General features: G+C 43.8%; 1 protein-coding gene across 1 annotated transcript in view; it reads left to right on the top strand.

Moving 5' to 3' along the window:
• SLC24A3 (solute carrier family 24 member 3) overlaps nt 1-12,441 on the top strand; it is a 459,120-nt gene that overhangs the window by 389,116 nt on the left and 57,563 nt on the right. Inside the window, exon 7 of the mRNA XM_029222127.1 lies at nt 12,277-12,351. Coding sequence (XP_029077960.1) covers nt 12,277-12,351 — 75 coding nt within the window. The remainder of the gene's footprint in view (nt 1-12,276; nt 12,352-12,441) is intronic.

Raw genomic sequence — 12,441 nt, 5'->3', positions numbered from 1 at the left:
TTCAGACCTGGTTCAAGGTGTGGCTCAATCACTTTCAAACTCTGACCCCTGGGCAGATTATGTAACCTTGCTTAGCCTTGGTTGACTCATCTGTAAAATGTCAAGAGTAAAAGATTGGAAGGAAAAAGGCGGGTAAAGTGCTTGGTGCAGCGTTTGGCACATAAGAACCAGCTTTTAAATGTTGGCTGTTAAGGAAGGGGCTCCATCGCGGGCCATGACATACTGGGAAACAGCCCAATACCGGGTCCCTGAAAGCCCCAAATCGTTCAGAGAGGCTTTTTCTTTCCTGGGAATGAGACAGGGCACTCCAGGTAAAGCCACTCTTTGTTCCTAATGCCTCCATGGACGACCTTCCACTCACCCCGGAATCTTAGGATCTTCTCAGACACTTTTGCGTGGATCCTTGCACACTGCTGAGGGGCTGGTGTGGGTAACAATGGTCATTCCAGGTGGAGACGTGACGTGAGGATGAGCACAGGCCGAGCTTCTGCTCACAGCACGTGAAGGGCGAGGCTGGGGAGAAGCTCAGGCCTGCAGGCCGTGCATTGGGAAGAGTCAGGGGACGGAGAGGAGGCACAGATAGAGGGGCGAGGTCCCACGCGCACCCCAGCCCACCTCATGTCTCCGCTTCCTCCAGACAGGACAAGCACCGTATCCTTACTGCTTTACTTTCCACACCGCACTTGATTGCACTTCTGATCCTGGGAACAGCTAAGGCACTCACTGCTCTCCATTTACACGGTCATTTGCAAAGTGAAATTAACATAAATACTTAGATAACCTCTCCCCGTGATTTTGGCTAAAAACTAGTCCGCTCTTTGGGGAAGGGGCTTTTGTCAGCTGGCAGGTTTTACTGGCTGCCTGAGCCTCTGCTTCACTGCTTAAGGCAGATCAAGTCTAGATGTGTTTTGATGTTACCGTATTTTAATTCTCAAGATCTTTAATGCAGGGGGAAGTTATCTTCCAAGCATCCATTAAAGAAACCTTCTTGTGTTCAGTTTTCCGTGGCTGCGGAATTGATTCATGGGCGTCCTGTTCTCCCTACCCTGAGTCACAGAAAGTACCTAAAATAAATTGCCTGATGGATCTACTGGGGCCGGATGAGCCACGCAGACGCAGCAACCACTATTTCTTGGTATGAAAATATCACTGCACACCCCCGAGATCAGAGTGTGACCCTGAGTCCACACCTGAGAGGCGACAAGTGCTTCCTTTCCAATCTGGCGCTCCCACGGTGGCAGCCACCCACGTTTCCTTTGGACACAGAATAGGTCAGATGAGCTCCCGATATGACGCAAGCTCCAACCCTCATCAAACAGTAGGTAGAAAGCTTCGTTTTAAAGTACACGATCCACATTTCCTGTCCTCTGTAACTTGATGAAGCCAGAGAAATGTGGATCCTTCCAGGTATGAAACGGACCCTTCCAAATCCATATCCAAGCCTGTGGACTGGAAAGTAGCTGTCTCTCCTGTCTTTCCATCCCCCTTTGCCTCCAGCATTTTAATTTCCAGAGAGACGAGAAGGAAAAGGAGCATCTTCCCCTTATGCTTACATTACCGGTTTTCTGACAGCCTGGAAAACATCGTGGTAATGTAAACACCAAATGCTAATGTGATAATGTACTTTTAGCCAGGTTCTTACTTCCAGAAGCTTCAACTCAAATACACGGTCTTAGCTGTCTGATTTCTGAACTCACATGATATGTATTAGCTTCCTTTTCTATCAGCACTTCAAAGGCAGAGAAGCCCCACCCCATTTTGGAGACCCTAGTCGCACAAGACTGTGTTACAGATTGGGACAGTGAAACGATCCCTCAAGCTTGACATTGTCCTTTTAGGCTTCATAATTGATAAAATGAGGACATATTTGCCTCCTCTGTGTATCTGGCTACTAACCCAAATGGTATAAAGTTAAAAATAAATTCAGCACCACTGATTTGGATTTCTTTATATTGTCTTTTCAATAGGTCGAGTACGAGAGCTTGGGAGGGAGCAGGAATGTTCTGGCCTGGTTTGTACCAAAGGGTGGTTTCCCCCAGCATCTTAAGCCTGGTTGGTGCTAGAAATTGATGAAGTAGGAAACCCCACGCAAGCGGTGTTTCTAGTTTGCACCTGCAACTCAGACATACCCAGTTGCTCTCTAGCGCAAAGACCCTAAGTGGCGACCCATGCCCACTGCATCCTGTCCAGACCTCCCACCCCAGGGTGAGGGCTGCAGGCCCCAGTCTCTTGCTGTTTGTACTGCAAGGTCACAGGTGTGACTCAGACTCCAAAATTCTACATCCCCTAAGCCAGCGCTTCTCACACCATAACACACATGTGGGTCCCCCAGCGGTCTTGTTAAGGGGCAGATTCGGGTGCAGCGGGTCTAGAGTGGGGCCTGAGAGCTGCAGTCCTAACAGGCTGTCCCGACCACACTTGGATAACTAGCGGAGATGGCACTAAGCCGTGGAGGGAGCATCTCCTCAGTCCTCAGCGGAATGACTTCCACTTGGCACTTACCGGGCTGAGATAAGAGATTGCATGTTGTAGGAGCCACGTTAATTCTTCCAGGAAAACTGTAAATGTAGCCAAGTTTCTCTCTGTGATAACGGATGAAACAGAAAGCACACATAATGGAAATCCACAGACAGCCCCGAACAGTGTTTTTGCTGTTAGCTTCAACCTCTCCCCCTAAGTTCTCATCGGCACAGCCAGGATGGACAGAGAACCACCTTACCTCCCGTCCCCCTTCTGGTGGAGGGACAAGTAATTAAATGTCGAAAAGCCAGGGACTGAGAAAGGGCAGAGCCTCAGGGCTTCTGTTGCCAAAAACTAGATTAAGGGGCCTGTGAACTTGATGAGAAAAAATACATCTTTCTTTTTGCTAACCACTTCTATTTAACATTTCACTTCATTATTCATGAGGAACAGGCCATGGTAACGTGAGCTGGGATTTTGTCTCCAGTAGACACATAAGCTGTTTTCATGCTATGTTACAGTTACTGCAGGTACTCCAGACCCTTCCCACTGATCACTATACTTAAACAACTGATTTCTTACAATAAGGAAGTTTACTGGCTCTTGTTAATAGAGAGGCATGTATTATGATATCTTGAGTTCTCAATGTTTTGATAACTGGATTTCAGTGAATCGGTTTCTTTATAGTTGTTATTATTATTTTTTTTTTTTTTTGCCTTTTAATACACAGTTCTGAAAAGGGGTCCAGTGAGTGCAAAGGAACACGTAGCACAGAATGTAGCGTTGGTTACAAAGAAATGGCCTCTGGTGTGTTCAGCATTGTCAAGGCTAATTAAAATAATTCTTCTAGATTAGGGACCACAAATGCCTGTCCTGGCAGCGCCCAGGTATACAGAATAAATGAGTGAAGGGGTCAGGTCTGAGAACATTAGTAGCAGAAAGGAAGGAGTACATGGTGGTTGACTCTTGCCTTTGCAGCTGAGGAACATAGAGGGAAGGGGAGGTGCATCCACCTAAAAAGGGCTCCCCTGACAGCTCCACGGGGGCACGAGAATAACCCCCCATTGCCAGGTCTTCAGGCTTTTTTCAAGAGAAAGCAGAAGTCTTGGTGTGGTAGAAATCTCCCCCAAAATTGTAATGAACATGTGGGCAATTACTACAATTAACAAGAAACAAAGGGGGAAAAAAAAAAACTCTGAGCAAGCCAAATGGCTGGAATAAAACAGCCGTCAATATCCAGCATAAGTAGACAATGTAGAAAAGGTTCAGCTTTCCCCTCATCCTAAGAATATTTATTCCAAAATCACTAAACTTCCAATTTTGTGCTTATCCAAAGAAAGTCAAAACCAAGTAACCAATTAAGTCATTAACCAATTAAGTTAATAACCAATTAAGTTAATTAACCAATTAAGTTAATTAAATTAAGTCATTAACCAATGCCCAAAATCTAATACGTAGGGTTACCAGATTTCACATAACATAGGGCATCCAGTTAAATTCCAGTTTTCAGATAAGCAACAAATATATTTTCAGTATATTCTTCCAGGTGATACTTGAGATCATACTTTTAAGTTAGTTATCGTTTACTTGAAATTCAAATTCAACTGGGTGTCCCGTATTTTTTCTGGCAAGTCTACTAATAAGCCAACTGCAGGTGTGATGGAGTAGTTACTGTTAAAATAAATACGTAAAATTCACGTTAACAACTAGCCTTGTAATTGCGTTTTTGTTTTGTTTGAATAAGATGTTTATTGAAGTACCACGTAGATTCAGAAAAGTGCACAGAAGTACATCATAGGTACAGCTAAATGACTTTTCACAACTGAGCACACCCCAGTCACCAGGACCTGATCAAGAAAGAGAACAGTCCTGGCCTCCAGGAGCCCCTCGTGCCCTTTCAGACGCTACCCCCGGCCCCAGGGGAACACTATTCCAGACTTAAAACAGCACAGTCCATATGCTCTGCTTTAGAACCTTATGTAAATGGGATTTTTTTTTTTTTTTAACTGAAGTGTAGTTGATTTACAATGTTGTGTTAGTTTCAGGTGTACAGCAAAGTGATTCAGTTGTACATATGTATATATTTATTCTTTTTCAGATTCTTTTCCTTTGTAGGTTATTACAAAATATTGAGTATAGTTCCCTGTGCTATACAGTAGGTTGTATAGTATATATATGCTATTTTATATATAGTAGTGTGTGTATGGTAATCCCAAACTCCTAATTTATCCCTCCCCCGCTTTCCCCTTTGGTAACCATAAGTTTGTTTTCTATGTCTGTGGGTCTGTTTTATAAGTAAGTTCATTTGTATCATCTTTTTAGATTCCACATGTGAGCAATATCATATGATGTCTGTCTTTCTCTGTCTGTCTGACTTCACTTTGTTTGACAATCTCTAGGTCCATCCATGTTGCTGCAAATGGCATTATTTCATTCTTTTTGTATGGCTGAGTAATACCGCTCCTGGGCATATATCTGGAGAAAACTATAATTTGAAAAGATGCCTGCACCCCAGTGTTCACTGCAGTACTGTTTACAATAGCCAAGACGTGGAAGCAACCTAAGTGTCCACCGGCAGATGAATGGATAAAGATGTGGTATATACACGAGTTGTATTTTTAGGCTTACAAAACTCTGTGTGTGTGTGTGTGTGTGTGTGTGTCTAGGAATGCTTACTCTGATTATTGGATTATTATGTAAATCCACGTTTAGGGTTAAAGCAGACACTGCTGGTGCCCCACCCATGACCCTCACCCTTACCGTTTCAGTTCCCACTGGCCTGACTTCCCCTTACCAGAACCTGTGTTTCTCTGTCTGAGGGCCCTCCTTGGCCAGGGAATCAATAATACAGGTGCAGCCCTGAAGCAATGACTGGTGGGAGTAGGTGGATAAATACCCCAACTCCCTCTCCCCTTGGATGAGACAGGAGAGAGGCATGTTCTCCAAGGTCCCCCAGAGCGCCCCACCAGGATCATGCCCCAGTCTCCTGCTGCTGTGACTTGCTTATTACCTTTTCATTACCTGCCTCACTTCCCCCAACAGTGTTTCCTAGAATCACCTCTCAAATAAACCATATGCATTCGAATCCTTGCCTCAGGCTCTGCTTCTGGGTAAATCCAAGCTGACACGTCCGCTTACATGAAATTACCCTAAATGCCTTACTTTTATTCAGCAAACTTGTACCTAGTGCTGGTCCCTAGGGTTGGCACAGCAATGCCTGGCAGTGAGTGCAGACCCCGCACCTGGTCCTAGGTGACTAGGCAATGGGCTCCAGGAGCACAGCTGGTGCAGTCCTCCCCTAAGACGGAACTGACCCCCCTTAATTCTCATGTGTGCAAGAACAGTCTGAGCTACCAAGTTTTGAAGGCCTAGCAGGCAACACTTACATCCAACGTGAAAACTCCTGCACCTGATGTTTTGAATGATTGAGAAGGCACTGCTGCATCCCAGGCACTTCAGGTCGTTAGAGCATCTGTGGTTATTGTTCAGCTTGATCAGTGAAGAGCATTCGGGAGACTACTGTGTGCCTGCACGGTCCTGATGTGGCCTTGTTTTTATTTAAATGTATCTCCAGTAGCAGCTTGTTTACTTGTCATTTGTCTTCCTTAAGTAAAGCTAGAGCTCAGAATGGGTTTTCTTAGAAAAAATAAAATTTAAAATATGACTTCATTTCCTCTTCCTGTTTGCAAAGATTAATAAGAGGACATTCACTGTATTTTGCAAAAGCTTATTATTGTCTTTTACACAACCTATTTTTTTAATTTTATTTATTTTTTTATACAGCAGGTTCTTATTAGTTATCAATTTTATACTTATTAGTGTATATAAGTCAATCCCAATTATCACGACCTATTACTGTCCGTTCTCGGCTGTAAATTCCCAGAAAGCAGGAGCCATTTGTATTTCGGTGACTTTTCCCAGGATCAAAGTGTTTTGAAAGTGTACTTGAATAAGGAACAGACGGTAGCGCCAAGACCTCTCCCTCACCTGCTCTGACCCCTAGCACCACCGGTCACCCTCATACCATGTGGGGGACACCCCAGAGCCCCCATCCCTGCTCCACATTGCATGGCTGTCTTTCCTGAGATAAGAATTGGCTGTAGGAACTGTGTCAGCTCAAAAGCTTGGAACAAAACTCATGTTATGATTTTCAGATCCCTTTTCCATGAAATTTGTGTGAAATAACATTTCTCTGAAACGATAGCAGTTTTATGTTTTATGTCATGTAACCATTATGGTGTTCTGACTGCTACAATGGCTTTTTAAAAAGGCAAAGTGCTCACAGGTTGAGGGTATTTGTTCCTTTTAAAATGTGTCTGCAATGTCAAATTCCATTCTCCATCAAGAAAAATCATAAATATTAAATCCTATTATATATGCTATCTGTTCATATGTATGTGTGTATATTACCATATATAGCAATAGCTGTATATAGATTTGCAATACAAATCCATATACAGAAAATATATCGTTTTGTCATGAATAATTAATTTTAACCTCCTGGAAGGAGTGAGAATTCCAGATTATCACTCAACATTTGAATAAAGGAGAAGGTATTTTCCTGTTTTGGAAGTGTGGATTGTTTTTTTTTCTTTTCACCTCTTGCCACTCTGAAGCTACATGAAATTATAAGAAGGAAACAGAAGCTGCATATATTCAATAGAAAAAGAGTGAAATGCACTCCAGAAATAGAAAAGAAATAAGATGAAATTCCAGCTGGGAGGGATTCCTAGAGCTATAGGGGAAAACAGAGCCTCTGGTTTTAATTTATGGAGGAGTCTGCCGGTGGATGGCCTCTCATAATCTGTGCCATCTGTATTATTGATTAATGAGGTCAAGGGCAGCATTACTCACTGTTGGTTCTCTCCCAGGACCCCTGTTCACTTCGCAAAGTGCTCAGGAAGCACTGTCTTCTCATCACCATCTCCCCCGCTCTGGGTTGGGTGACTCCTGCCAACAGATGCCAAAGAGCCTCCCTCCCATGTTGATGCAGGGGTGCTGACAGATCCCTCCCTGCCAACGAATGAGTCAGATGGTTGCTGGCCTCTTCTCGAGATAAAAGCCCCTTCACCAAGGAGCAAAGAGAGTGGCTTAGAACCAAGCATCAGTGTATCCACATCTGTGGAAAAGCAAAATATTCCATAAGCAAACAATGAACCGTATTGGTGTTTTTTACAAAAAAAAAAAAAAAAAACGCTAGCTAAATGGAGTAGTTTCCCAGTTTTCTAACTGACTCTCTCCCTCCTGGAATATGTCCACACCCTATCTGTATCCCTGTCTATTGTCACTGTGGTCACTCCTTCTGCCTTGATAACTTGCCCTGAGTCTCTTTAGAGCAGTATATTTTTAAATGGAGCTGTGGTAGCTGCTTTTTGGTCTCTCACCTCCAACTCTTCCCTCCTTTGGCTACCATCTCTAACGCACCTGCCTAATGGCTTAATGTCATGGAGAAAAAAAATATCTCCATGGGAGGTGTCACAAATGGGTATCTGCTTTTACCCTGCCTCTGTTTACGCATTGTAGCATAGAGTGTCGGGTCAGGGCCGTGAGACCCAGGCTTCTGGGTTCACATCCAAGCCCCCACCCCACTGGTAGTTGTACGACCGTGGTCAAGGCTTCACCTTGGTCAGGTCCAGATTGCTGGCCAATGAGGGTGACACTGCCCACCTTTTGGGGTTGCTGTAGGATTGAATGAAATAACCCTTCCAGTCCTCTTGTTTGCAGGAAGTGTCAGGTAAATCTTCACTACTGTGGTGAGTAGTGGTCACAGAAAGGGAAGGTAGAGGTGGACATGAGGTCATGGTCACAGCTTTCACTATAGATATTGCAGAACCAACGATGCTTTAATTCCTTCTAGAGTGTGGAGAAAAATTATTCCCTAAAAAAACAAAACAAAACAAAAATTATTCCCTAATTTACCTCCTTATTTGTCCTCCAGTTCATTGCTTCTATAGAAAAAATTGGTTTTGCATAAATAGACTCACAGACATAGAAAACAAACTTATGGTTACCAAAGGGGAAAGTGAGGGGAGAGATGAGTTAGGAATTTGGGATTAACAGATACACACTACTATATATAAAATAAAAAACAAGGACCTGCTTATAACACAGGGAACTATATTCAATACCTTGTAATAACCTGTAATGAAAAAGAATCTGAAAAAGAATATATACGTGTGTGTGTTTGTATGTATATATATATATATATATATATATATATATATATATATATACCTGAATCACTTTGCTGTACACCTGAAACATTGTAAATCAACTATACCTCAATTTAAAATTTTTTAAATAAATAAATTTTTTAAAAATTGGTTTTGGTAAATGTAGGCTCTGAATCTGGAGCTGAAATTTGGAGATAGTCTATACATTGAAAACTATTCTATTTATAAAGAGATAAAAATAGATCACTATCCATGCAGATTTGACATCTAGGCTCAGCGTGAGGTGCATTTCTTGCAGGAGTAAATCTAAGTGGATAACTTGTATTATACTTTCTTATTTTAGTTTTTGTTTTCATTAAAGTTATATGCACAGAGCTTAAAGAGGCAACCACTTCCAGAAGGCTTATGAAAGACAGCCACCTTCCCGTCCCACCCTTCAGAAGCAGCTACTTTCCACTAGTTTGGTTGTTCCTGACACTTGCTCAGTGTCTGCAAATAATGTGCTTCTATGGCAGTTACTTGACTTTTCAGTTTCCAGAATGCTCCATGGCTTCACAGTAGTGTGGAAGAGGAAGGTTAAGGTCTCTTCCAGCCCTGCCCACCCCGATTGCCCAGCCCTCTGTCCTCCCCAAACAATTACACCATAAATTTGCTTAGACAGTAGTTTATGCTGTGTTTATTATGACTATGTGACCACTGTTTATAGCTGAGCCAATAATGAGTAATGATTCATCTTCCTTTCCTGCACAACTCTGTTTTCCCCATGGTTTAGAACTGTCTTTTTTTTTTGTTGTTTGTTTGCTGAGGTATCTATGCTCTGTTCCCAGAGATCTCCAGTCTCTTTTCCGTGGGTTCAAAATCATAAGATTTTCCATCAGTTTTGTCCTTCTGGCATCATTTCGTCTGAGTCTTCTGACCTGCTGCAAAAATTTCATCTTGGATTCTCCTTTTACCATCATTTTGGAATCTTCCTTCATCACCATCTTGGAAATCTTCTTCACTTATTATGATAGATTTTTATTGTTTGGTTTAATGGTTTATTGTAACATAATTCTCTGTAACAATTGTTTTACTCCCTGATTTTAGTGGAGCACATCCTCCAGTAGCTTTCTGGGAAAAGATACGTAGGAATTACATTTTTTCTGAGATAATTAAACTTTTATTTTTAGTCTTCTCTCACCCTTAATGAACAATTTGTTTGAGTGTAGAATTCCAGGTTGAAATCATTTTCCTTTCTAATCTTGAAGGCGTTCCTCCATTGTCTTCTAGCTTCCAGTGCTTTGGTTGAGAAATAAAATGTCATTCTGGTTTTGATCCTTTGTATATATTCCTGTTTTTCTCTCTTTGGTAGTTTCTAGGACCATTTTTTGGTCCTGGCCTTTTGAAAATTCACAATGACGTGCATTGGTATGCATCATTTTGTCCTTTGTGCTGGAAAATGCACATCCTTAACTTCTGGGAATCTTTAATTATTTATTTGATTATTTCCTCTCCTCCTTTTTCTGGAACTTCTCTTCTTTAAATGCCAGGTCTCCTGTTTCTGATAAGGTGAGGGATGTGCAGTCACTGGTCTGCTTGAAGAGAGGGAGGAGGTTTGGGATTGAATTCTTAAACAGTCTCACGGTCATCCCGTTTTCAGGCCACATTTACCATCACCTCTAGAGCTTGGCCCACTGCCTGCTGAATGACCAATTGTTCTTCTGCTTTCAGCCTCCAAACTTTCGTTGCTCTGATCAGCTCTTCTATTCTCCTTTCCTCCCAGGTTTATCTCTTGTTAAAAAAAAAAACAAACAAAAAAACAGTCCTTTTGCTGTTACCCTGTTATAGTGCAACAAGAAAGAGCAAAGGTACTGGTATGTGTTCAATCTGCCATCTTTAATTAAAAGCCCAAGTGATTTTTTAAGAAAATTCAGAATTGATATTTGCCACATGTTTTAAGTCCATTAGCCTAACTATAATAAATTTTAAAATATTCACCACGTTTTATGACCTGATGGAAAATGAACAGTCTAGTCCAATTTGTTCTGTTCCATAGACGGTAAGTGATGGTCACAGGTTCTGAGACTATACGGTCCAAGGAGAGATGATAAAAGGGTAAAGTTTGTTCTAAAGTGATTCTCGTGGCACAAGTTCTCTTCTTGACAACCCTGTCATCTGTAACTTAGATCTGCAAATACACATCCATATAAGGCAAAATTAGCAACAGAAAATACCTCAGTGTCCCTACAGCAGTGGAAGAATGCGTTAATGAAAAGAAGCTGGCCTCATTATTCATTTATGGTTCTATTTAAGTGATATCTTTCATGTTATTTGAATCCAGAAAGCCCTCTCTGGTTTGACTTTGCCTGATCCTTTCTTCATAGCCGCACACAGCAGTAGGGGAGGGGAGAGGTGCCAAAGGCAGCCTTGTCCCTGGAATCCCTTTTCCTGTTGTCTTTGGTGCACCGTGTGCCTGTCACTGTCCCAGCTGAGAGGTGGCATTTGCTGTGTCCTTTTCCGCTTTTGAGGCCAAGGGCAAAGGCAGCTAGAAGTGTCCTGTGGCCCTGGGGTGGCTGACACTTTTCTAGGGAGGTGGGAGGGACTGTGAGTGACAGCCCAGGAAGCAACTCCGACAGGGCACTGGGACTCTCCCAGGCTCCTTTGGGAGAGTCTGCAAAAATGGACCTACTCTGCAGAGCAGAGGAAAAATACCAGCTTTTGCTCCAAAAGAGACTTTGAAGGATTTGCAGAGGAGAAGTGACTCTTTCTCCAGAGCACGGATCTTAACCTGGGCCCCTCCCCCTCTCTCCTCCCCCACCCCTCCCCGCAGCCCCTCCTCCCACAATGCCCAGCGGGGCCCCGCCCCTCCTTCTGCACCAGGGGCCTCCTTCTCCTGCAGGAAGTCTGCACACAGGAGGCCAAGCCTGCTTATCCTCCAGCAAAGTGTCCACTGGCCTCAGCAGATTCACCACATCTTTAAAGGGACAGCTCCCCACTGCTAAGATAATGTTTTCTCCAGATCAATACGCAAATCAATCTTTTAAAAATTCTGATTAAGCCAGGGGTCAAGTGCCCACAAGGCCTGGCATACAATAGAGAGGAGAGAAGAGGGCGCGGGGAGTGGGGGGGAGACTGCAAATCAACTGTCCGCGCCTCTTCTGAAGGGTGGCAGCTGCCCAGCCCTGGGTAGAGTGTTGACAAGGACCCAGGGTCGGGTAACTCCTATGGTCCACGTGGAGTTAGGGATGCTGAGGCTGGCGGGCTCCTGGGAGACATGGGACTTTGGCTCGGCTGTGCAGAACCTGCCTCAGATTGTCCGTCTACCCAGCTTTCCCTCTCCCCTGGGGGTCAGACCCGAGTTATGGCTGGGCAGCCTCCCGGTTCCCCGGCCTACTCCTGGTCTCCTCTCCTGGGCATCTCCCCCTAATGAAGTCCTTGCAGGTTCAACCCCATCTTGGCATCCGATTTTCAGGAGACCCAGACTGTTATGCCTAAAGACTTAAGTAAATTCCTATCAGCTGGCAGATGGCCTGGGTCTCCGGGACAGAGACACAAATGCTAGACTGTGTGTCTGGGTCATCACTGGCCACAGCTCCAGGAGCCAGGCTGTGTCCCTTGCACAGTCGATGTCCTGCTTCTCACCTCCTCTCCCTTTTTCCTCCAGGTTGTGGCTCTGTCCTCCTGGTGCCTGCTGAGGGACTCCATTTACTACACGCTGTCCGTGGTTGCGCTCATCGTGGTAAGTGTGTGATGGGCACCTCGCCTGGATCCCTGGCCTCTTATCTCCCAATCATCCTTCTCAGCTTGGGGTGACGTGTGGCTCCTCCAA

Source organism: Monodon monoceros, unplaced genomic scaffold (assembly GCF_005190385.1).
Source record: "Monodon monoceros isolate NGI ecotype Baffin Bay Population unplaced genomic scaffold, NGI_Narwhal_1 Super_Scaffold_13, whole genome shotgun sequence".
Classification (NCBI taxonomy): Eukaryota; Metazoa; Chordata; class Mammalia; order Artiodactyla; family Monodontidae; genus Monodon; species Monodon monoceros.
Note: the sequence above shows the minus strand (reverse complement) of the source record. Positions and strands in the feature narration are given on the sequence as shown.